Source organism: Hyposmocoma kahamanoa, unplaced genomic scaffold (assembly GCF_003589595.1).
Source record: "Hyposmocoma kahamanoa isolate Upper Pololo Valley unplaced genomic scaffold, ASM358959v1 81, whole genome shotgun sequence".
Lineage (NCBI taxonomy): Eukaryota > Metazoa > Arthropoda > Insecta > Lepidoptera > Cosmopterigidae > Hyposmocoma > Hyposmocoma kahamanoa.
This window is the reverse complement of record NW_020654080.1, coordinates 10,736,789-10,761,211: the sequence shown is the minus strand read 5'-3', so window position 1 is coordinate 10,761,211 and position 24,423 is coordinate 10,736,789. Positions and strand designations below refer to the sequence as shown.

Below are 24,423 nucleotides of genomic sequence, written 5' to 3'. Positions count from 1 at the left end.
TTTTTTTTTATTTTAGTCAGTATTTTACCATTAAAGAATACGCAGGTACAGATCGCACAAAAAACCTTTTGTTTTTTAGTCGGTTGAAACATATTTTCAGCACAACCCGGAAAACTTCCGTTATTTGTTTTTTGGCTAATAATCACAATAACCAACGGAATTTGTTAATGATAATTTTAGTGTATATAGAAGACAGCTAAAGCAGTGGTTAGGGTAAAAATCTAGTAGTAATTATTGAAGGAAAAAAATAAAAACGGAAAAAAACAAATAATTCCGTAACAAATGAACCTTTGTCGTTGCCATTTAGTTTAAAATGAGTGTCATTTGTGGTTTTATTGAACTACTAAGTCAGGTTGGCCAATAATTTTCAAATATAATAAACTATGAATTTTGTTGTTTCTTCGGACGAAAATTACCTCATTTTCAATTTTCGCTCTGAAACTATACATATTTGTTACATCCACAGAACAGTAAATACAGTAAAAGTGGTTATTTAGCGTCCGACACGTGCCAGTTATAGGTTTCGAAAGACCTACCTCAGCTCAGTCCGCTTGTATGGTATGGTTGCGTCATCCTTTCGTGCAAGTTCTCTAAAATCCTACAAAAATGCCTTATTGTGCTGTTTTGGAGTTCGAAAATGTAGCCTTAAAAAATATTACCCGTGTTGGTATTTCATATCATCGGAAAGTTTTATTTAAATAAATTTTCAATTTTTTGTTCGTGATAATAATTATTTTGTTACAAGAAACGAAAGTAAAACTTACGCTCCTGCAATATGGTCGCTTTTGGTTTGGAGAACTAAATAAATAACTTCAATTCGTCGTCATTCAACAATGAACTGCTAGATGGCAGCACATTGATTGAAATTTCAATATAATAATATAAATAACAAAACGTCGTAAGTAGTTATAATAGGTATTGAACTTTCAACGATATGCCAACAGGGTAAAGTTTAAAATATATTAACAATCCAGAATTTCGACCGTGACCTGGCAACTCTCAATATTCTAAAGACTTCACTTTTTAATAACATTTTAAACTATTTCATACTCCGCAGTGTTGCAAAAAATTCCATTGTTTTCAATAACATGCGTAATAAAAACATTTAAAAACTACATATTTTTATTTAATAAACCATATGCTATATAAATGACATAAACAACTTTTTTCTTCATCCTGTAAAGTTGTCAAAATATACCGGTTGCCAGTTCCCAGTCGATTTGTTAATTCTTTTTAAGTTTGAATTACGACCAATCCATATCAAGATTTTGTAGCGTTTCATAACAAGTATATGTGAGTTTTGGCGACATCGCTTCCGATAATAATCGAGGCTTAAGGCACTTCCGTTGTTTTTTTTCTTCCGTGGTCACACTGGTGTTATACTCCCGCATTTGCATTAGTGTAAATTATAGAAATCTCAGAGAAAAAGGGCATGTCCCAAAATTGAGGTTTATAAAACACTGTGTAACTTTTTAAGTTCATTGAATGTTTGACAACCATGATACTCAATTATTTTTGTCCAATTACTCCATTATTTTGTCATAATTATTAATACTACTTCATAAACTGGCTTAGTTGACATAGCGTCCGACACGATTTGCTGGAAGACGTGGGCTCGAATCCAGTCGGATTGAAGGAAATTTTTCTAAGTGTTCGATCTTTGTATTACTAATTATAATGAACTGTAACTGGTACAATTTTTAATTTTTTTCTATTTGATACTACTTGATACTACTTATTATTGATACTTTGTTTATCACAAATCTAAAAAAATGCATTTTCCTTAAATTTTACCGTTCTCAATAAACGTTGCGTAATTCGATTTCTAAAAATGTTAATTTAATAGCTAGTTTATTATTATTTTTTACTTAAATATATACGTTATTATTTTATAGTGTCATTTGTTGTTCCACTACATAGGTATACGTTTTATCTTATCCTGTTTATTCTTATAATGAACGTTTGTTTGTTTTTTTAAATGTCATCGATGGTAACTGTTTGGTAAGTTACCTTTAACAGGTAATACAATTTTTTTTCACCTCACTAGCTCGGAAAGACTTTCTTTCTCATTGGAAATGAAGAAATGGTATATGTTATTCTTATTATTATTGACATTAAATGAAGTAAATATAAATAAATAAATAATTTATTGTCTCAGAATAACATTAAAAAAATTATATATAGCAAAGCAGTCAAAAAGCAAAAGTTAATTGAGACAAAAGGCATAGGCAAGGCTCAGGTTATGCTGAAACGGCGATGGTACCGTGCAGCGCTGTTTTTCAGCCTCTGCCTACTCCCTTATAGTACTGAGCGGGAGTCATTATACGTCATACAAGGGCTTTAATCTTATATCTATTCCTTATAAACTAGTTGAGAAGTTAACTTCTCAACTTAATTACGTGTAAATTAACATAATTTTCGATTTTTTTCTTTTCATAATTTCGACTAAATAAAAAATTCAAAGATACTGGAACTAATCAGTTACTAAGCAAGTCGCTGGTCTGATTTTTTGTTGTATTCCCTCGGTTAGCATATTCTAAAGAAACTAAACAACGCTGTTATTTTATATTATTATTAAAATAATGCATAACTAAAGTAAATTTTTGTAATGGCATAATTAAAGTCGAATTATTACTGGCTGTCTGAAACCAACCCCTATCGGTATGATATACCAATTTGCTGGTGTTGCCCCTCCGGATGTCCGTAGAGACGTGGCTAGCCCCCTGAAACGCTTCAAAAAAGAGACTGACCCGCGGCACCCATTACACCATCACGTGCCAGTATTCTAGAGGCTAAAGAGTCGCCATAGCTTCATTAAAGAAATATACCCTCTGGGTGGGGAAACTAAACAGGCCCGAATAAGTCACTGGAAGGAGAAATACCCCCACGGCGACACTCTCTCTATCTACCAAATATCTACCAAAGCAAAAAATCCCTAAATAGGCTGCGGACCAAAGTCGATCGAAGCAAGGAGTGCGTGCACGGGTGAGGTTACCGCTCGGAGAGCGCATGTCCGTGTGGTGTTCTCCCTAGACAATAGCACATCTTTTGTCCTGCCCTGCGTGTCTCTACACTTGCACATGCGAGAACCTGTACAACGCTTCTGCTAACATTATTTCAGTCGCTAAGTACTTGTCCTCACAAATATAAAAGTCAGAGTCGACACGCCAAGAAGTAGATGGTATAATTTTGCAGTATTATGGAATTTATTATGGCAACTTAGTAACACAAAAACGTCAGTCAGTGATACTTGTGCTGTCAATGAGAAAGTGTGTTTCACGGAATAATATGGTGAGTTTAGTAGATGGATCGAATAAATATTTTTAATTTATTTTATATAAAATCAATTACTTATTATTGCATCTATGTGAATGGTTACTTTTTATTTAGATTCCAGTAAAGAATTGTGAACAAGACAGACAAGAAATTAGAGTATGGTGTGATGGATGGTGAGTAAATGTTTTTATTTTAATTGCCATATTATCTATAAATTAATGTTAGTATTATAAGTGCGGTATCAGGAGTTTTATGGAAAAGTTTGCGTACGGCTGTTTTTAAATTGAAGTTTTACCAATCTGAAAACAGAGCATGTGTAGAGCATAACATCCGGCGCCAAGGTTCTCTCACTTCACGCTCGTTTGTGCCTTATTTTCCCATAAAATTTTCAACGTTATCAGATAAATTTTAAGAAATGTATTTAGTCAAAGTTGTTAAGTTTTTAATGTCCATTTATACATCCAGTTAAATGTATAAATTTAAAGTTAATTAAGCAATTATTTAATCTAAGGAATATGATACAGACATTTTAGTGGCGTGAATTATAATTGAATACTAAATAAGTATACCTATATAAATTGACTGTGACAAATTGATAAAGCCACTTATTAAAAAAAAAATTTATGTTTCCATTGTACGACACTCATGCCCATTATTCACAGATTTTAAATAGATTAACAATAAGACTGAGTACAGAATTCCATAATAATTTCAGCTATGACATGGTACATTTTGGCCATGCTAACTCTCTCAGACAAGCAAAAGCACTTGGTGATGTGTTAATAGTAGGAGTACATACAGATGAAGAAATATCCAAGCATAAAGGGCCTCCTGTATTTACTCAGGAAGAACGGTACAAGATGGTAAAAGCTATCAAATGGGTAGACCAAGTTGTTGAAGGGGCACCTTATGTCACAACTTTGGATACATTAGACAAATACAATTGTGACTTCTGTGTACATGGAGGTAAGATAGTTATTACAACATTTATAATTATATTAACATACTATGAATAATAAAAACAATGGCAAGGTAGATATGATGGGCAGCGTTATTTTAAATTCTTTTCATTCTTTCACTCACTTCACTTTTTATTTTTATGGCTCCATCAATATGAGAACTGATGATTTTGCCAATGTCACAGTTGAAAGAAAAAAAACGAAAAAAAAAAAAAAAATTTCGCTAAGCTCTAATAGGACATTAACCGGTGTTGGTAAGTTGGACTACGGGAGTACTCATTGGTAAACATTTCTACACAGTGTCACAGATTGCTGTCACTTTAATGTCACTAGTAATGACAACAGTTAAAGAGGACTTATATTCACTAGTGGATTATATATGTGTTGAAAACTAACATTTACATAAATGGAAACAAAACCTTTTCCTTTCTTTTTTATGTTTTTTTAATATGCTTTATTTATTTACTAATAAGTTGTGGTCTAAAGTTAAGTTATTTGTTTATTTTATAGTTAAGTTAGTTATTGTAGTGAAACATTGAATAAATTTGTTGATTTTAAACTGATGTAGTGTATATATGTAAATGTAGAAATTGATAAGACCTTATGACATTGCTGCCTAGTAGGCAGCCTTTTATTTGTTTTCATTCTTCTATGCAATAACAAGTATATGTGTTGTATTTGAATGTTTGTTCATGTATTTTTAGAAACTTTATGTTTTATAAATCAATATATAAGAAACTACTGACAGATATCACGCTATAAACTATACACTATAAAAATAAACAAAAGAAATAAAAATAAAGAAAACAAAAAAAAATAAAAAAAATAATTAAAAGCAGTTTTCAATTTCAATTGTTCAAATAAAAGCAGTTACCTAACTATAGTTTTCTATTTTAACATTTGTTTTAGATGACATAACTGTAACGGCAGATGGCATAGATACATATTATATGGTGAAAAAAGCAGGCAGATACAGGTGAGCAATACTATTTAACTCTTGAAGGATTAGAATAATAATATTTGCTATTGAACTTGGGGTGGCTGTTTAACTATTTGTATAAGTTTATGCAATGATGAGGCCAAATCCAAGTTTTGAAAAGCCTGTCTTAAATCCAGTTTGCCCTAAGTGTACTACTAATTAGAGAGGAGAGGAGAGCAGAAACATGGAGGACGCCTATTATCAGAGGACAACCTGATTAGAACCAAAACCGATGCCTATGTTAAAATTAAGAATTATTAAAGTAAGCATTATGTGAAACTAGTAGAAGTAATCAGCAAATAAAAGCTAGTTTGTTATAATTAGTAATACAAAGATTGAACACTCAGAAAAAATTCCTTTGATCTTGCCTGATTGAAAGTATTAGTAATTATAACAAACTAGAGTGATTTCACGTAACAAATAATAGAATATCAATTCAATAAAAATTTAAATAAGGCTATTTTTATTTTTTATATATTACTAATTAAATTACATGACTGTGGATTAATATATTCACAAGTACAAACGGCAGCACATCAGGCTACACATTGACCGATCTTGTTCCTATACACTAGAGGCTATTTTCGAACAAAAGTGTATAGCTTGATGTGCCGTTGACTGTACATATACATAGGAACTTTGTCAGCATGCAAGTAGGTTTTCAATCAATGATAATATAAATTGTAAGGCAATGATACTACAGATGTGCGATTATTTGTAGTTCCCAATATATGATTTTGATTTAATTGTTATGTTAATTTGCAAGGATAAATTTGTGATTATAACGATAGTTATTTTAACGTTATGACAAGATAATATGTAGTAGATAGATCTTGTGTGTAAAAATGCCTTAAAACTGTCCGAAAATCTTACTATCTAGAATTGTGATATCATGTTATCACTAGATTTGTGGTATTTTTGTTATAATTCTCTATATCGTAAACTACGATTACTCAGAACGAAAGAATCTTACCGCGGTTTCCAAATCATTATAAGTAAGGATACACGATCGATATTCATCGCAACTAAAGTTACATAAGGGACAACGATACGCTTTGTAGTTTTCATTGTTGGTTGCTGTTTTCCCGAAAGATGAGCATACGCAGTACGCACACATTATACAAACACGTTATTAAGCTTACTCAAGTTTATTCGAGGTGAAACTCCATCATGTAGAACAGCCTCAATGACGATAAAAATATATTTATTGAGATTTTTTGTGAAATAACTTCACTAGTTTTGTTATGATTATGATTACAAAGATCGAACACACAGAAAAAAAATCCGTTGTACCGCGCGTTTTTCTTAATAAATACATTTGATCGAAAAGCAACATCTGCGTTAGTTGTGATACCTGTAAAGGTATCTGCTGCGATGAGAAGATTAATCATCTCTCACTAGATATCACTAGCGGCGACGGCCGAAAGTCAGTATAATGATCTATAACAAAAACACAGGAGAATTTCGACGACTCGGTAATTGTACCCGTGACTCAGTTGGTTAAAGCAATGTTACGGTGCAGCATGGACGTGGGTTCAAGTCCCACCGGGTCGACGGAAAAATAAAAATCTGCGTGTTTGATTTTTGTATTCATAATCGTAACCATTAAAATAGTAAAGATTGTTTGTTACAGAGAAGTACCGAGGACAGCTGGAGTATCAACCACAGATTTAGTCGGAAGGATGCTGCTACTAACAAGAGAACATTTCAAGTTAGTTCAACTTTATCGCTCATGTCATATATTCTGAATTTAGGTAGACTCATTTGTAGACTAGTAAAATTTTGTAGGTCGATATGCGTCACAAACTTCTTATACGAAAGATGTCCACTAAATATGCGACATATGCGGAGTACGACTAACATGAAAGGAAATGAGCGCTAAGAGGATGGTCCTAGGTCGCCCAGACGCGTTAGGTAGGGGAGAAGCGCCAAATGTCGGATACTTTTGTTTGAAAAATTAAAAGCAATAGTAATCAACGCTTAAGAACTTTAAATTTAAACTTAAAGTAGTCTTTATTGTAAGATTTATAAGGAATACTTAATACAAATTTTTCATATTCTAATTAAATATTTTAAGCTACAGTACGTTTTATAAAAAAAGGTAAAAATCAATGGATTTCAAAGGTTGCCTAAAACCACAGCTAGCCGGTTTTACGGTCCCAATAATATTTTTTGTGAATATGATATTAAGTGACAATAATTATAATAAATGAAACTAATCAAACAATTTGTTGATTTGTATTTATTAGCAATAATCACACTTGTAATCAATCTTTGATTGGCTAATTAGGAACTTAAACATAAAAAAGATTAACTTGTATTTATTAGAGATCTAAAAGGAACTTTAACATTCTTCCAAAAAATAATAAACTCAAACATAAAAAAATTATTTTCAACTTATATACATATATTAGATTTTTTATAGAACACAAAAATATATTAAATGCATGTATGCAAAACTTTGTAGTTCTCATTTAAAAAAGTGTCCTAATATCAGATATCCAATATTCGGTTCGCGTAGGTATCCGATATTAAGATTTCACAAAGCCAAAAAAACTCACTACAACATAATAAACATTTTCGGTTTAAAAATATTTATGCATTTATTTGTATTAATACATGCTAGACTTTATAAAACCTAGCATTTGCAATGATAATTTGTACTTATCCTGACGAACAACACTTATTCATAGAATAATATATTATTTTGTATTGGAAAAAAGTAACATGGTCACACTGTTCTGCCATTTTCTTAACTCTATAATAGTCAGATGATTTTTTTACAGTGGCGCCACTGTATAGTTAATGTTAATGTTATATTAAATGTGGCAGAGTTTGGCAGATTTAGGAATATTCTGCAAGTTCTTTATTATTTTTAGGAACAGACTGAAAGCTTGTTGTTTTCTGCTACTACAAACAAACATCTGAAGCGCAATACAGGACAATGTTATAAACAGGGATCGGAATAGGTAGAGTCTTTTTACCTAAACTTCGAGGAACATAGAAAATGGAGACTGCCTTACGACAACATTTTATAGATCCTGCACCTGTTCGGGATTCGGCAAATCACTTAAGTACATTAAAAATTGACGTAATTGGCGATAGGTAGGTACACTATATTTATCTTTGCGGCACAGTGGGTCGGATCTGCAATATTGCATTGGATTTTTTTCACGATACCTCTTTAAAAAAATGCCAGTCGAGAGATCCAATTGTCCTAATTAAATATTGTCATATCACATTTTGCCATAAGTCTAATAGTCTAGTAGGAAAAAAATAAAATGTGTATTTTTTGTATGGGACCATACTTTTACTGCCTCACCGTTACGAAGTTTTAGTCGATCCAGTTTAGCAATCACTACAGTAATTACCTGAATAACAAAACATCAGTATGAATTCGTAACAGAAGTTTTAATTTCCTTCTGAAACAAATAAACACGAAAAACCAACCAATTTAGTTTTATTTTCCTATATGTGAAGCAAGAGACTAATTTAAAACAGTTTTAGTTCGGAACCCTAAAAACTAATTATTTGTTATCAATGTATTCAAAGTGCAATAAATAATTCGTAATTTTTAAAATTCCGGGATGAAAACATTGTGATTATCATTCCGATATTTCAGAGTGCGGTATTATCCACTCTACGTGGAATCCTTCTTTGAAATTTAGGTAAATATACTCAATCTATTCCGATATTACTATCTACTATTGTTTATATGTAGCACCCTTTTTAATTTTAAAGAAGGCTGGCAAAATGTGTTAAGCATGCAGTAGTTTTCTGATTATGACATGAAAATCGAGTCAGAAAGTTAATACCTAGAATGCCTAGAACACGAAGAGTCGTTGCAATAGGATTCTGCAGGAATGTCCATAAAACAGAATGTTAGTAATACAAATCTTATTAACTATAATTAAATGTATTAAGTAACTGTTTCTAGTTATGCGGGAGATAGTCTTGTAAAATGTATACTTTTAGAAAAATATTAATAATTTTTTTGTAGGAATTTTCCTAAATATTCTGAAAAATTGGTGTTGTAACAACTCGTCGCAAAAATAAAATTAATATAGTCTAACCTAGCTATCCCAAATAACGTCAATTTTTAATGTACTCAAGTGATTACCGAATCTCCAAAAAAAACCAGGACCTAAAAAATATTCTCGTAAGGCAGTCTCCATTTTCTGTCTATGTTCCTTGAAAAAACCCTACCGATTCCGACCACTGCTAATTAATGTATTGAACCAATAAACGTATGTATGAGCAATTTTTGCACATTTTCTGACGCGTGTAAGTAGTGAATATGTAGGTTTGGGCGAGCGTTTAGTGTGCATATCTATAGAAGATAGGTCTAGTAATACGTCTATAGTGATTCCAAGACTGGATCAACTAAGACTTTGTAACAATGGGGCACTAAAGGTATGGTCCCATAGAAAAAATACACATTTTATTTTTTATTTATATGGACGTCGGGTCCGCGCTAAAAAGTGTCCAAACTTATAGGGCGTTAAAATCGTATACAGAGCTTCATTCACGCTTTAGTCTTCGTTTGTTCGACTGACAGCGAAGCAAGCAAAATTAGACAGTACTGCGATGACATTACAATTTAAATTCAACGTTTTAGCTTTTTCATATTCATTTACATGTCACTACGTTTAAATAGGTTGACTTGGGACATTTTTTTCGTGGTTTTTGTATTAGACCCGTCGTCCATTTATTTGTAAGTCAATGGATTTATGGCAAAATGTGATATGACAATATTTAATTAAGACAATAAGATCTCTCGATTGGCATTGTTGTTAAAGAGGTATCGTGAAAAAAATCCAATGTCCGCAATATCGCAGATCCGATCCACTGTGCGCAGCAAAATTAAGATAAATATAGTGTACCTACCTGTCCCCAATTACGTAAATTTTTAATTTTCTTAAATGATTCCCCGAATCCCGAAAAGGTACCTAAAAATATTGTCGTAAGGCAGTCTCCATTTTCTGTCTATGTTCTTCGGAAAAACTCTACCTATTCCGATCCCTGGTTATAAACATAACCTATATTAAGTTTATAACCCCAGCTTTTACACGCAGTACTCAATTAGCTTTTTTGATGCTGTTATAATGAATCACAAGTATTGATTGAGGTCTCTTTAATGCACGTAGTCAAAAACACTGGGTCACAAAATACAAGGGTAGTCGCCATCCTTCTTTGCAACACCTACTTGCCAAAAAATAAATTACTAATTAGACGCTTTACTGATGCAACACTAGTCGACGGCCCCACCGAACAAACGTGTAAAAGCGTTTACCGTATTTTCTTTTGCATTTTTGGATTTTCCCGCTTAAAATACAACTCGTAATTTTTTCAGAATTATTTTCCAATTAATTTTGTAATTATTCGGTGATCCTGATATTTATTCTACGGAAAATAAAACCAACAATCTCACACGAATATTGCAAGTTTGCAAGTGTGTATTTTGCACACTATCTATCTACTCTTGCATGTTTATAACAAACTAACTTTGTATTATTGTTCATGGGAATCTTTAAAAATCTGTAAAATTGTAATGCACTTTTGCACTTTTAAAATCTATGACCAATTACTAGAGTAACCATGTATAATATTCGCATTGACAAATCTTAATATCCATAGTAAAATACTAAAATATTATCTTACATTTAAAAGTAAATATACAATTTTTCCCGCGAATAATAGTGTAAATGTCGCAGCCACATTGTATAAGGGGCCGTATTATATTGCTACTAGCCGGTTTGCAAAACGGGGCTGTTTTTTTATACGGCTACCTCATGTTCAGCCGGATTGTGATCACGATACGTTCTACGAAGCGGCTGCACACATTTAGCCGTATTGTTCACAGGGAAAATGTCACCGTAACTATGAATTTTTACTAGTTAAAAAAAAATTGGATGAATGAAAAATAAATAAAGGTACATTTTTGGGATTTCTATCAAATTGTACATACCTATAACGTGTGGGGCTAACCAGTTACGCTAAGGAGTTTTTCAGTGTCCTCGTAGGATAGGCTTCGAAACCACTCGGTAACTTTTGTCTTACATTCGTAAGATGACAATGGGTAGATGTTTACATGGCTGTTGCATGAGTCGTACAAGTACAGACTCAAGAAAGTAAAGAATTTACGAATTTGAATAATACATATGTATAATAACTTGTTACTTATGTTCACCATTATTCACAATTTTCACGCATATTTTTACTTTTTCCATTCCTGAACCTAATATTGTTTGCACTTTGTTGACATTGTTGCTGTTTGAGACGCAATTTTTATTGTTATGATAATATAGCTCTACTGGCGGCTATATTTGGAACTAATTATCTCAAAGCAGCATAAATTGTATTCCGGCGGCACATTTCCTAGCCGCTTTGTGAAACGCCATGTGCTATCACAATGCGGCGTACTTTTTTTAGGCGAATTGCAATTCGGCTGAACACGAGGTAGCCCTATTAGAAAACAGGGATGTATTGCAAAGTGGCTAGCCATAATGTAATGCGGCGTTTTATACAACACGTCTGCGACATAAACACTACAAGCGAACAACCGCCTAAGTAATTTTTATTACAATAATTTAAAGGGTTTTTTTTTATTAATTTCTGATAAACTATCAATATTTTCTTGTTTCACATTTTAATATAAGATATAATGGTTTTTTGTCTTTAATTTGGTCAAACATTGTATTAAAGTAGGTATATCCAAACACCAATGAGTAATTTTATTTGTTAAGTTTTTAATCACTACCGTAATATCAGTTCAAATTAATATCAAAAAGATACCATTTAAAAATAGTGCAATGATCACAATATCGGTAAATAAATATATTGACCCATATACATGCTCGTAAGACTGTCCTCTAAACATCAACAATGCAATCGTACACACACTACTAAAAGAAACTACATTATGTGGACTTGTAATCTATACTACAACTCCACAAACAACTGTTTGAATGTGTCTACAATTCGATCCTTTATCAGATTACAACATTTATATCTAGACTAGCATGAAGTCTATTAGCTACGAGTATGTACATGATTGTATTATCGCTGGCAGAATGATATTGTTACGAACCTGTTGACTTAGGGTTATTATAGCAGCCTGCTTTAGCTAGATATACAATATAGGGCTGACTCAGAGGGCATACATACACAAAATATGTCTTGCCATTCTCAGCATCCGCTTAAAATATTTACAAACGCGTGTGTTATTCCAGCATGACCATGATCGAGTTTTTGAAATTTGACTAGCCAGGAAAAAAAGTCGCTATTTAGTCGGTTCTAGTCGTAAAAAACTAGATTTAGTCGGTCCACCAAAAGTTATAACGGTGTTTTACTGTACACGCTGGAATAAGCTATTCCAGTGGCACCATTTCTCAATCTCGAGAACCACAACACCTAGCTGAGATCTGATTACACTAAAAATGGTGATATAGTCGGTTTTAGTCGTAGATTTAGTCGTTACGCAATTTTGAAGTTATTAAGGTGTTTTACTGTCCACGCTAGAATAAGCTTATTCGGGTGCGGCGACACCATTTCCGAATCTCGAGAACCACAACTCCTAGCTTAGATCTGATTACACCCAGAAAAAGTCGTGGATTAGTCGGTTCTAGTCCCAAACTTTTATCATTAGTCGCTCCTTTGTTTAGAAGAACAATCGATTTTTTATTTCTAGGTTATATTTATGTTAATCTCCGAGCTCATGTACATTTTTTGCATAATATACAGAATTTGTTATTATTATTTTTTAAATACATGCTATTTGAAGGTTTTAATAATGTTTAGTTTTTAATACAAGGAAATTAGCAATAAATATAGTTATTTTTCCAAAATGGCATTAGGCTTTATCGATTGTCATATTCATTAGTGTAGATATGTATGTCGTATTGGGCTCCTGGCTTACACGAGACGAACGAGTCGGGCGGAGTACAGTCGCGTACGACTATTGATCAGAATAATTAAATAATGAGTGAATGACTTAATTAAATAATAATAATTCGAATTAAATAATTCGGAATTAATCATATGACATTTTTTATTACAAATGCAAAGTATCGTTTTGAGTAAAATAATTAGAACCAGAAATTGCTACCCGGAATTTAATCAGTAACTTGTTGCAAAATGAAAGCGAATGTTACCAAATTGACTGAGTGTACACATCTTATCATAATGTTTCTTTTTTTTTAATTTCACATTTCTCAGTCGAATTATGGATACAGGTGTTTTGTTGCTAGGTGTTATTCAAACACCTTTACTTTAGGGCTTAATAGTGACACACAACGTGAGTGAACGTTAAGGTGAAGTGAACCGAAAAATCAGTTTATCGACTGTAAAAAATATGAACTCTACTTGTTTTTTTTTTTAATTGATAATGAAATCAGACGATACCGGTAGTGAACTATGGGACACGAAACACAATTGACTAAACTTTGATCGAAATAAAATCACAAGGTTCAAAGAAATCGCAAAATTTTCATTTTTTACTGCGTACCTATATGGAAAAATCGGTTTCAATCGATTGTTATCAGAGATATTTTAATGAAATTTTCTATCCTTTATTCGGGGACTATATGTGCTCATTTTACAGAAAGTGAATAATTTATTTCATATTATCATTTTTATAATATCGCAATTCGAAATATAATGTCAAGGGATAGCATGATCGTCATTAAGGTAAATAATAATTTTAATGTTAATATAAAATAAAATAATTAAAAGAGAAATAAATAAAAATACGAAGTACAAAAATACAAATAAAAATTTAAATATTTTCAAACATCCAAAATTAAAAATATAATTACAATTTTTTTAAAAGAAATTCCTATACTCTGTAGAATTCATTATCCAATACAAGGTCTTTCAGTCGGGAACAAAACACTTCGTCATTTATAACACTTTTTAGACTTGTGGGTAGGTGTTCGTAAAGTCGGGGCCCGATTACTTGCGGATTTTTCGTTGCGAGTTCGGTTCGATGAGCAACGGGTTTCAGTATTCCTATTTTCCGCCTGTGTACCGCTCGTATATCTCTATGTTTTTACGCACAAAAACAATTACATCGTAAATGTACTGTGAATACGTTGTCATCACGTAGTGCTTTCGAAAAATGCTTCTACAGGACTGATTATCTTTTATACCCACTATGGTTCGTAATGCGCGTTTCTGGAGAATGAATACCCTTTTGGACTCAGATGAATTGCCCCACATTGTAATACCACAGGACATCAATGAGTGGATGTATGCAAAGTACGTTTGCCTCAACACCGCAGTGGACACAAAGGGAAGCAGTTTCCGCAGTGCGTTCGTAGCACCTTCAAGTTTCTCGCACAAAGACTGAATATGGGCTTTCCAGCTTAAGTTTGAGTATACAGTGAAGCCCAAGAACTTGCATGTGTTGCAAAGTGGAACCGCAGAGGTGATTATTGGGCATGATACAGAATTTCTTCGTGAAAACAACACTAGGTTCGACTTAGACGTGTTTTGGAATAAGCCAATTTGCAGAAAATCATTCACATAGCTGACTGTACGTGTATGTTACTTTTTCGTCCAATTCTGTGAAGCCTTTAGCACACACTATAACAGTAGTGTCGTCTGCAAACAGAACCACCAAGCCCTCCGATATATAGTGCGCAAGATCGTTGATGAATGTCAGGAACAACGTATTACCCAAGGCCGATCCTTGATCCTTGATCCTTGATGCCTATGGTGATGTCACGATATAATATAAAGTGACGGGGCGAACAAGTCGTGCGGCTGATGGTAAACTACATGCCTGTCCATAACTGTATCAGTGCCACTCAGAGCTTTAAATCGCAAAGATTGAGGGGCACCGGCACTGCGCCCGTCACCCTGAGACATAAGTGGACAGAAATCCCTGTAATTTCACCAGCACCCTTACCCTTCAAAACCGGAACACAGTAATGCTGAGATTACTGCTTGGCGGCAGAAATAGGTAAGGTGGCAGACTGGCAGTACTTCTCTGGACGAACTTTTTCACAAGAAGCTCTACTGCTACTTGTATTGTTCAATTTCGCTATAATAAATAAATGAATCTTAATTTGATAAACCTTTTTATTATATGACATCCAGAGCGTCGCAATCATGTCACACTCCATCCCTTCAAACATTTTGATCAAGGGAGTCATTATACTGATCGACATGGCATTGTACTAATCAGATCAGAAAAAGCTTTAGGTCTATGTTATAAGAGCGAAAAAGACGTTTCGCTTTTCACGTCGGTTCGAGCGGAAGCGAAGTTCGCAACACTTTTACGCTTTTATTGCATGGACAAAAATCCACAACACTAAGACATAAGATGCTTTGACAATTTGAACAGGGTTCGATTGCTGATTCATGGTTTTATGATTTATATTTTTATCTGATTATCACTAGTATCAGGTTTCTTACCACTGTATGACTTATTTTTATATTATATTTTTATCTCTTTAATTTTTGACTAAAACTAAAGTAAATAAACACGAAGAAAAATTTTTGGGACAACGTTTTGATTTGTGACGTTTTTGACACGTTTGTTGGATACGTTTCTGATACAACAAATACATGACACGACATTGCTAGCGGTAGCATTTTGTTGTTTCCATTAATTTAAAAAATGTGATACTTATCAATTCGAACCCTGAATTTAAGTAGATACTAAGTTAAATCAACGAAATACAACAAGAATACTGCCCTCAGAACGAAAAAAGATACAACTACTGTATAAAGTACGCATAGTTGTGCCTGTTTTCGTTACGATGGCAGAATATATGTAATAAGATAAATACACTACAGCGATGAACTGAAGGGACGTAACAACGGTTGTGAAGCCCTCCTTCCGGCATCACGACATATCAGCTACATATATCACTGTCCTTGTCCCACTTATGTCATTCAGTCGACCAGTTCACCATTCTTGTCTATATTTGTCTCTTTATTAAAGGATTGTTTGTGAATCGTGGTTTCCTCACTTAAGGCAAGATGTAATTTTCAGGAGAGGTGACAAAGAATACTCAGTGGCTCTGGAGCACTCATCAAACTTAGGTACAGACTCAACAGCACGGTCTCCGTACACTGGCTGCTCGCAATTCCTGCCTACAACACAGAAAATTATACAGTTCAGTAGTGGACTTTCGCCTAAACCTACTGATAAAGTGAGTGGTTTTTTTAGTCAGTAAGGTTAAGACGAAGAGTTCTGCCTTCCTTGTCATAAAAAATGCAGTTGCGCTTTGGTAACTTAGGAGATATTGTATTTAAATGTCCATTGCGCTGATTTAAAGCTGAAAGTGAATAAGATATGAAAAAACCCAATAGGGGATTTAGATCTCGTTTCACTGATTCCAGATATGTTAATAGATAACTCAATTTCTCGAAGAATGTCCATTACCTTGTGTATGATAAGGACGACAGAGTTAGATCTAAGTATAAATTACGCAGATAAGATCTATTAATTATTTTGCGCTGTTACTAAAAAAACTCATCTGAATTAAAAAAAAACGCGTTCCTTATTTAAGTCGCGTCGTTCACGAGTTAACTCCTCAAAAACAGCGATGGCTAGTCCACAGTGTGGCGTTATCTTAAACGAGATGACAAAGACGTGAGACGCTTGTAGGTTTTTTTTTATAGTAGGTACCAAGTGACGGGACGAATAAGTTGCCACTCAGAGCTTTTCCAAAGATTTGAGAAGCCCTGCCCTTACGCCCGTCACCATGAGACATAAGTTGACAAGTCCCATGTACATATAATTTCACCTGCACCCTTACCTTCAAAACCGCAACGCAGTAACGTGAGCATTACTGCTCGGCGGCAGAAGTAGTACGGCGGCAGTAATTCTCTGGACGAAATCAAAAATTATCTAAGAAAAGTTGATACAGTACACTCAATACGGAGAGATTTTAGGGAACCATGCAAGTGCTGACTGAAATTAACCTCAAACAGGTAAGTTATTCAGTTCGTCAGAGATAACCAAGACTGTTGTCGGAGAGAAAAGTGGGGGTTTTGTCCCTGTACTCTATCCGAACTTGCTGTTAGGATCCTGGTAGCGAGTGCACCTTATATTTTCTTGTGGCGGTCGCAGAACTCGGGTAATAAATAATAGTAGTTAAGTGAAGTGTGCGGTTGTATTAATGTCAAGACAACATAGTATTTAGTTTTCTCTTCAAATAGAAATCCTTAGAGTTAATAACTTTTGATTACGTGTATGCAAATGAAATTTTACATTGTAATAAGTTTATTCAAATATCACGATGTTTTACTACCATGATATTGAATTGTTTTTTGTGAAGTGACTCCACTACAGAAGAACTAAGGAATTTTTCTTTGTATTGGATTTTTGTATTAATAATTTGAATAAATTTTGTATTTTTGAAACTCGGAATCGCATAAAACTTATAATATATTCAGGGTCTGTCATTGACGTCAGTTTTCCTGGATATTGATTTTACTGCCGTGTTTTGTGTAAAAAAAACCTTGACCATACAATAAAACATAGAGATAATCGCTATCTCGAATTCTGATAGTATATTAAAAAAAACGTTTATTTTGAGACTTACCTCAAAATTCTTTTAGACTTAATGACGATTAAAATAAAATTACAAAATACTAAAATTAAAACACTTTACTGTAGGTAGAAACTTGTATCAGCTGTTCCAGCGATTTGTATACAATGCCAACATTTTTTATTAACATCTAAAAACCGTCATTTGTTTTAATGACAGCAATGCTGTGTCCAAGGGTTTCGAGATAAGTGACCTTGTATACACACTTACAAATTAAATAATAAAACTTATGAGCGATCAAGAAATCGGAACAGTTACTTTTTTATGTAATAATAGGCAATTATAAGTTGCACCTACAGACATATTGTCTGTGGTTGCACCAGTACTTTGTTTGTCCGGAGTTTCAAGTAGGCCAATCTGGGGGCCGATTCAGGGGCCTTACCATGAACTCTTATTAGGATTAAGTTTAGGACCTTAAATGAATCGTTGTGAGACAGCGCTACATGAAGTGTATATCACTCTCCCGCGTTTTTGTCGTTACGAACCTATACTGAACTGTAATAAGAGTTCATGGTAAGGCCCCAGAACCTTACGATAACTCAGTTGTCGACCGATTTCTTTTTCATTTTTATTCACAACACCCAAATCGAACGTCAAACTGTCGTGTTCGAAACCGAAACGAAATCACGTCACACCCGTACGATTACTCGAATTTCTCGACCGGTAAAGGCTACAAACGTTATTCAGAACACAGTTTTCGAATGAAAGTTACCGAACTTCCTATTGTTTACAAAGCAAGAATGTAATATGGAAATCTCTCATTATTTTAAAGTCTGGATTTTGTTAAATTTTATTAATTTGTTTTAATGTAAGACTAATGCATTCCTATATTTAGGCCTTTGAAGTCTTAAAAATGATAATCTATTTCACCGACTAACTTATATCTGAATCGAACGTTTAACTCGGAATGTTCTGAATAGCTCGGAAAGCGCCCTTCAATTCGAGAACGATATCCAATCGAACGATTCGGTTAAAATATCGAAGAGTTCTGAATCGGGGTCCTGATAGGAGTTTTCATATTTGACCTTTGTAATGAAATCAATAAAACTACATCACAACGAGCTACATTGTATCTATCGACTTACACATTCTCACAAGTGTAAGAAATACCTTTTTACTTTATAATACAATAAATCAATATTATCAAATAAATAATGTAAATATATTCATTTGAAACCTACAATAATCACCTGTTATTCCAAAGATTGTGACGAAGAATAACAGCTAAAGTACAGTCACGTGCTTTGCAATGAACGTGTGTAGCGAATTTACAATCTGGATACGACCAAAATCTAATCATGAACAAGCCTTTTTTCACTTTCGTAATCTTGCTTTGGATGATCGGGCGTGGTATTTCTTTATACCTATATATGTATGTACAGCTTTATCTACTATATTTGTAGTGTAATTCATTATTTAAGGTATCAATTATTAATAATATCAATTATTAATAATATCAATTATTAATAATATCAATTAAAAATTGGTTTATTTCACGGCGACGATGAAAGGAATGAAACATTTTTCTACTCATAGATATTTGCTATCAGTTCATTATATTTGTTAACCTTTTTCGCCTCTCTAAAAATATACTTTATATCTACACAAAACCGTATATTGTGTTTATCCTTTGACCACATTTCGTGGCTCAGTTCATAACTGGCGTGGAAGACGTATGAATTTACTATGCTTTCAAAAGTAAACATTCTCCACTAATTGTCCTTTGTCCTTCTTGCATTAATAATTTCTCAACTACTTACGCTAGAACTACCGTGTTACCGTGTTTCGTATTTAGGCTCATTAAATTGATCTGGATGAGATGTTAGATTTACACATGGTGATTTTATTCACTTTTTAGAGTACACTGTTTCGCATCTTTTTTTATTTTAATTTAATAAGTTTTTGCATATTAATATAATTCACAGACGGAAGGGTAAGTTTCATGTTAGTTTTTTGTACCTAATTTCGTCAGTGGCAATTTGTATTATTCAGTATTCAAGTATTATCGTTAAATATTAAATAATATTTCAGAATACTACACTTGAATATTAAATAAAACTTAGTAATAATTTTCCAGAATATTTAAATTTTAAATGCCACCAAAATTAGATAGTTAGTTAGGTAATTAATTTTCTAACCTGAAAATTACCCAGAACATGTTTTACACGAGCTACACCTCAAAACCTGAAGTGCTAAATCGAAATACGTTGCCCCGAAATATTCGCCTTATGCTGACTAGCATTAACATCGTAACTACGACATAATCAGTCAAGCTAGGATATAATATTAAATTTAGAATTTGCTTGTTAAAAATGACATTTACTAATCAAGGAAATGTGTACAATTCTCGATGCAGCGTCCTCAAAACTTGAAACTGTATCTCACAAAAAATACGCTATATCATTAATTATTTATTGTTTGACAATTTTTATCGCTTAGCAGCTTCCGCCTAGAAAATGTATCATTCTATTAAAATGAATCGGGTCGACACACGAGCTGGTAAAAGGTTTGAAATATATCATTGTTAAAGATAAACGAGTACAGGGACGTAACTTAATGCTAGTTCCGGAATTTTTGAGGTGAAAGAACTTTTCTATTGATGAAGGGTTACATTTGACTAGCTGAACATTAAATATTTGTTCAGTTTGTGGAGAAAGTTATATCTATAAAGATATATAAAGATACATCTTTCAAGAACACATTTTACAGCAAATTTATATATGTATATATTTGCTAAAATTTTTACGTATCACAACTGATATTAGAATGCTTCACAAAATACCTATACAACAAACAATATCATTCCAAACTAAAGTACTAGATATACTTAATTTGAAGGAAGCTTTTAAGCCAAAAAGTGCAAAAACGTGTTACGTAGGACCAAGTTCGACCATGTGCGCCGCATAGGGGCCAAGCTAGCGTCGTATCCAGCAGGCAGCAAATCCTTTTGGTCCCTGGCCAAAGCGGTCGAATCTAACTTTTGTCGCCCATCTTTGCCACCTCTGCTAAGGCCGGATGGCTCGCTGGCTCATACTGCGGAAGAGAAGGCGAATCTTTTTACCTACCTTTGCAGAGAGTTCGCGTCTGGATGCCGCAGGGAACCTACCACTTACTTTACCTCACGCTGGCTGCACTATGGCGCCAGTTCGCATACGCTATAAAGAGGTACTTAGAACTCTGCGAAATCTAGACGTGAATAAAGCTAGCGGGCCAGATGGAATTCCAGCAATAGTTCTGCGTAACTGTGCGTCTGTGTTGTCTCCTGTTTTCACACGCCTGTACCGCCTCTGACTTGAGACTGGTGTAGTTCCCAAGTCGTGAAAAGTTGCAAACGTGCAACCTGTGCCGAAAAAGGGAAGCACAGCTGACCCTGTCAAGTATAGAACTATCTCAATCACTTCCATACTCTGGAAGACTATGGAACGTGTACTCAACAACCGTCTCCTATCGTACCTTGAAGACAACGACCTCCTCAGTGATCGTCAGTACGAAATGCGACGAGGGCGATCTACTGGGGATCTTCTTGTGTATGCCTGTTACATATGGAGCGAGGCTATAGAAAAGCAAGGCGAAGCATTTGCAGCGTCTTTGGATATTTGTACAGCCTTTGACAGGGACTGGCACGCAAGCCTTTTAAGTAAACTTTCCTCTTATGGACTTCCCACTGACCTTTGCAATTGGATCTTGGATTTCTTGAGCGAACGTTCGATTCGAGTGGTCTTAGAAGGCTACTCTTGCGAACAAATGGCGATAGATGCCTGTTCTGAGTTCCTCATGGTTCCGTACTGTTTGCAACTCTCTTTCTGCTGCATATCAATGATGTGTTAATTCCAGGTACATTTGCGTATGCTGATGACAGCACAGTTGTAGATAGGTACTTGACCAATACAAGAGTCAGTGGAGATGAAATCCAGTCTTGTCGAGAATCCATGGTTAGCCGTTTAGATTTGCGAAGCTGCAGAGCTTTGAACACCGGCATAAAGTTGCCTGCTTATCGGTATTTTACAGGATATATCACGGAGAGTGTGCGATGGAATTACGCGATTTAATTCCGCCTTCCCCTTTTCATCACTGGGGGACTACGCGTAGGATTGGCTTCCACTCTATGTTGTGGATATTCCAAAGATTCGCACGAAGCGTTATGCTTCCACATTTATATGGCGAGCGGCTATGGAGTAGAATTCCCTGCCTGCAGACTTGTTCCCTGAACGTTATAACTTGGGTCTTTTCAAGGCGAGAGTGAATAGGCATTATTTAGGTGTGCATACTCCATCGTCGACCTCATCATCACTTTCCGTCAGGTGAGATAGGGGTCAAATGCGCACTTATATTTTATAAAAAAAACACTTATATAGTTTAATGGTTTTACATCTGAAGAGGTGTAATTACACCCCCTAACATGAGTAACGTCTTCTATGAGTGGAACATAACAAATTATTTTAACTTAAAATCTAATAACATGCGTAATTACTGCTGTTTTCTAAAATCAGGGGTTAAGTCTATTTACAACTAAATAAAACCTGCTATGTTTTTAGATTCATACATGTTTCAATTAAGCAATAATTTTCAAATAAAATTAGCACTGGGGTATTATTTTAAGAATGTTACTTACTATTTAACAATATTACTATTTTAATTCATGATTTTTGCCAATACGTTCTTGGCTACAGCAAGTTTACTCGACTTTGAGCTCGACCGTGTTAAGGTCGTACACCTTAAAGCGAGAAGCGCGTGAGTAGTAAGCCAAACTTTGTACTTGGCGGTGTACTCGGTATACGATATTCAGTACATAGAATCAAACAATTTTTGTTATATATACCCTGTGAAATATCGAAAAATAAACAATTGTTTCATACATTTGGGTCGTATAGATATTAAGATTTAGTATGGTACAGCAGATTTTCAGAAAGATCCCTTAATAAAACTTGTTTGGTTTCCTGGCGAAGATATCCATAACAGGATGTCAACTAATAATTTACGAGGATTAGTAATAAAAAACTATAGCTAGACCTTTACCTTACGGCTGGTTTGATCAGAATGTCATTATGTACTTAGGCTAAGTACTTATGTAAAGTGTAGTCATAACTAATTAAATCTAAAGAGCTAAGACTGGTTCTACTATCCAGTTCTCCTTGAATTAACACGTGGTATCAGTGTTTTAATTGTACCGATTTATTGCAAGTGGACAGACTAGTATAAATAATATACTGAGGTTGATAGACATTGCATTTAAGAATATCGGATAGTTTGAATGATAGTTTTTTTATATTATCAAGTGACGGGACGAACAAGTTGTGCGCTAAGCTAGACGCTTAGTCCCATGTGCTGTAATTTCACCATAACCCTTACCCTAATCGGGATAATGTTGACCGCGTGCGTACGAGTATTTGATTCCTTTAGCGGGGCTGCACCCCGAGTCTTTTCGAATTATGTGCAGTACAGCGTATTTGACTGGCATTTTAATGGTTATAGAAAGGTTTCTTGTACGTACCAGTGTATGACCACAAGCTTCCTCGAAAACGTTCCAAACTCACATTGGACCTACGACCTCAACCATCTCCTTGATGAGATTCGTGCCCAGCTGCGAGACGTGTGTTGATGGTGATTTATAATGACTACAAGTTGTTAAGTCGTATTTAAATTCCATGTTGTTTGATTTTTTTACCAAATAGCACTACGTATACAAAATATATGATATAGTTACAACCACAGACCACATAAATCTTCCGTGGTTACAACATTGGTTAAAAAATTTAATTAAAAATTAGTACAATAAAAAAAAAATTAGGGTGCACGAAAGTAGCGTTCCCGTAAAGGCGCGTTTCCATTATGTCGTAACGTTTTATCTGTCCACTATATGTCGTGACTGTATCGTGGACGTTTGTTTTATCGTTGAACGACTATCGTGTCTGTTCCCACTAGATCGTGACGACAATTTATCTGTTCACGGCAGCCTCCTTGTCGTTTGCACACAGAATCGTTGAAAGCTATGATTGTCTGTCGTCACATTTCCACAGTGACGTTTTATTTATCTGTCTGACTGTCGTTCTAGCTCTTCCCATTATCACGACAGTCTGTCGTCGTAACGTCAAAAAAGTCGTGAACGACGGTTTTCGTATAAAACTATATTTGAACAACTTCATCGAAATGTACAAGTCACGACACTTAAACTGCACTACTATCTGTCGTCATTACATAATGGGAACGCGCCCTAAGATGTACTTATTCATATTCTCTGTACGTCAGGCGCACCTTGGCCAATAATTGGCAAGAACCTTCCGCCGATTGGCAAATCTTTTCACCTCGATGGCAAACGTGTCCCATAGTTCTGGGCTGTAGGTCTATGCCATGATACGATAAGAAGATAACCAACTGTAAATTATCAATATAAATTATGTTTTTTTTTCATTGCATTTCTGTTTTATTCTCAGAGGTGTGTCTGATTAATTCATTGGACTATTAGAAAAAGGTTTATCCTCTTGTCCATGAAATGACTAAAATATCCCCGAACGGTTTCTGTAGGATTTTTTAATATCTATTTTTACGCATATTTTCTAACACTTGTGTTTGTGATTATACAATGACGCCATGAGCTTTATTTGTGTTCGTTAAGATTAAATATTGAGCGAATAGCATTATATGT

At 34.3% G+C, this 24,423-nt stretch overlaps 1 protein-coding gene across 2 annotated transcripts in view; it reads left to right on the top strand.

Annotated features, from left to right (window-relative positions):
• The first annotated feature begins 3,275 nt into the window (after positions 1-3,275).
• The window catches only part of LOC113234074 (ethanolamine-phosphate cytidylyltransferase), a 32,013-nt gene continuing 10,865 nt past the window's right edge, over positions 3,276-24,423 (top strand). Inside the window, exons 1-6 of one of the 2 annotated variants that reach the window (XM_026469317.1) lie at positions 3,276-3,291; positions 3,391-3,449; positions 3,992-4,242; positions 5,145-5,211; positions 6,848-6,925; positions 16,220-16,376. In XM_026469317.1, the coding sequence (XP_026325102.1) occupies positions 3,289-3,291; positions 3,391-3,449; positions 3,992-4,242; positions 5,145-5,211; positions 6,848-6,925; positions 16,220-16,376 (615 nt within the window). In that variant the 5' untranslated portion in view covers positions 3,276-3,288. Of the gene's footprint in view, positions 3,292-3,390; positions 3,450-3,991; positions 4,243-5,144; positions 5,212-6,847; positions 6,926-16,216; positions 16,377-24,423 lie in introns of both variants that reach the window. The other variant, XM_026469316.1, reaches the window with a different exon arrangement.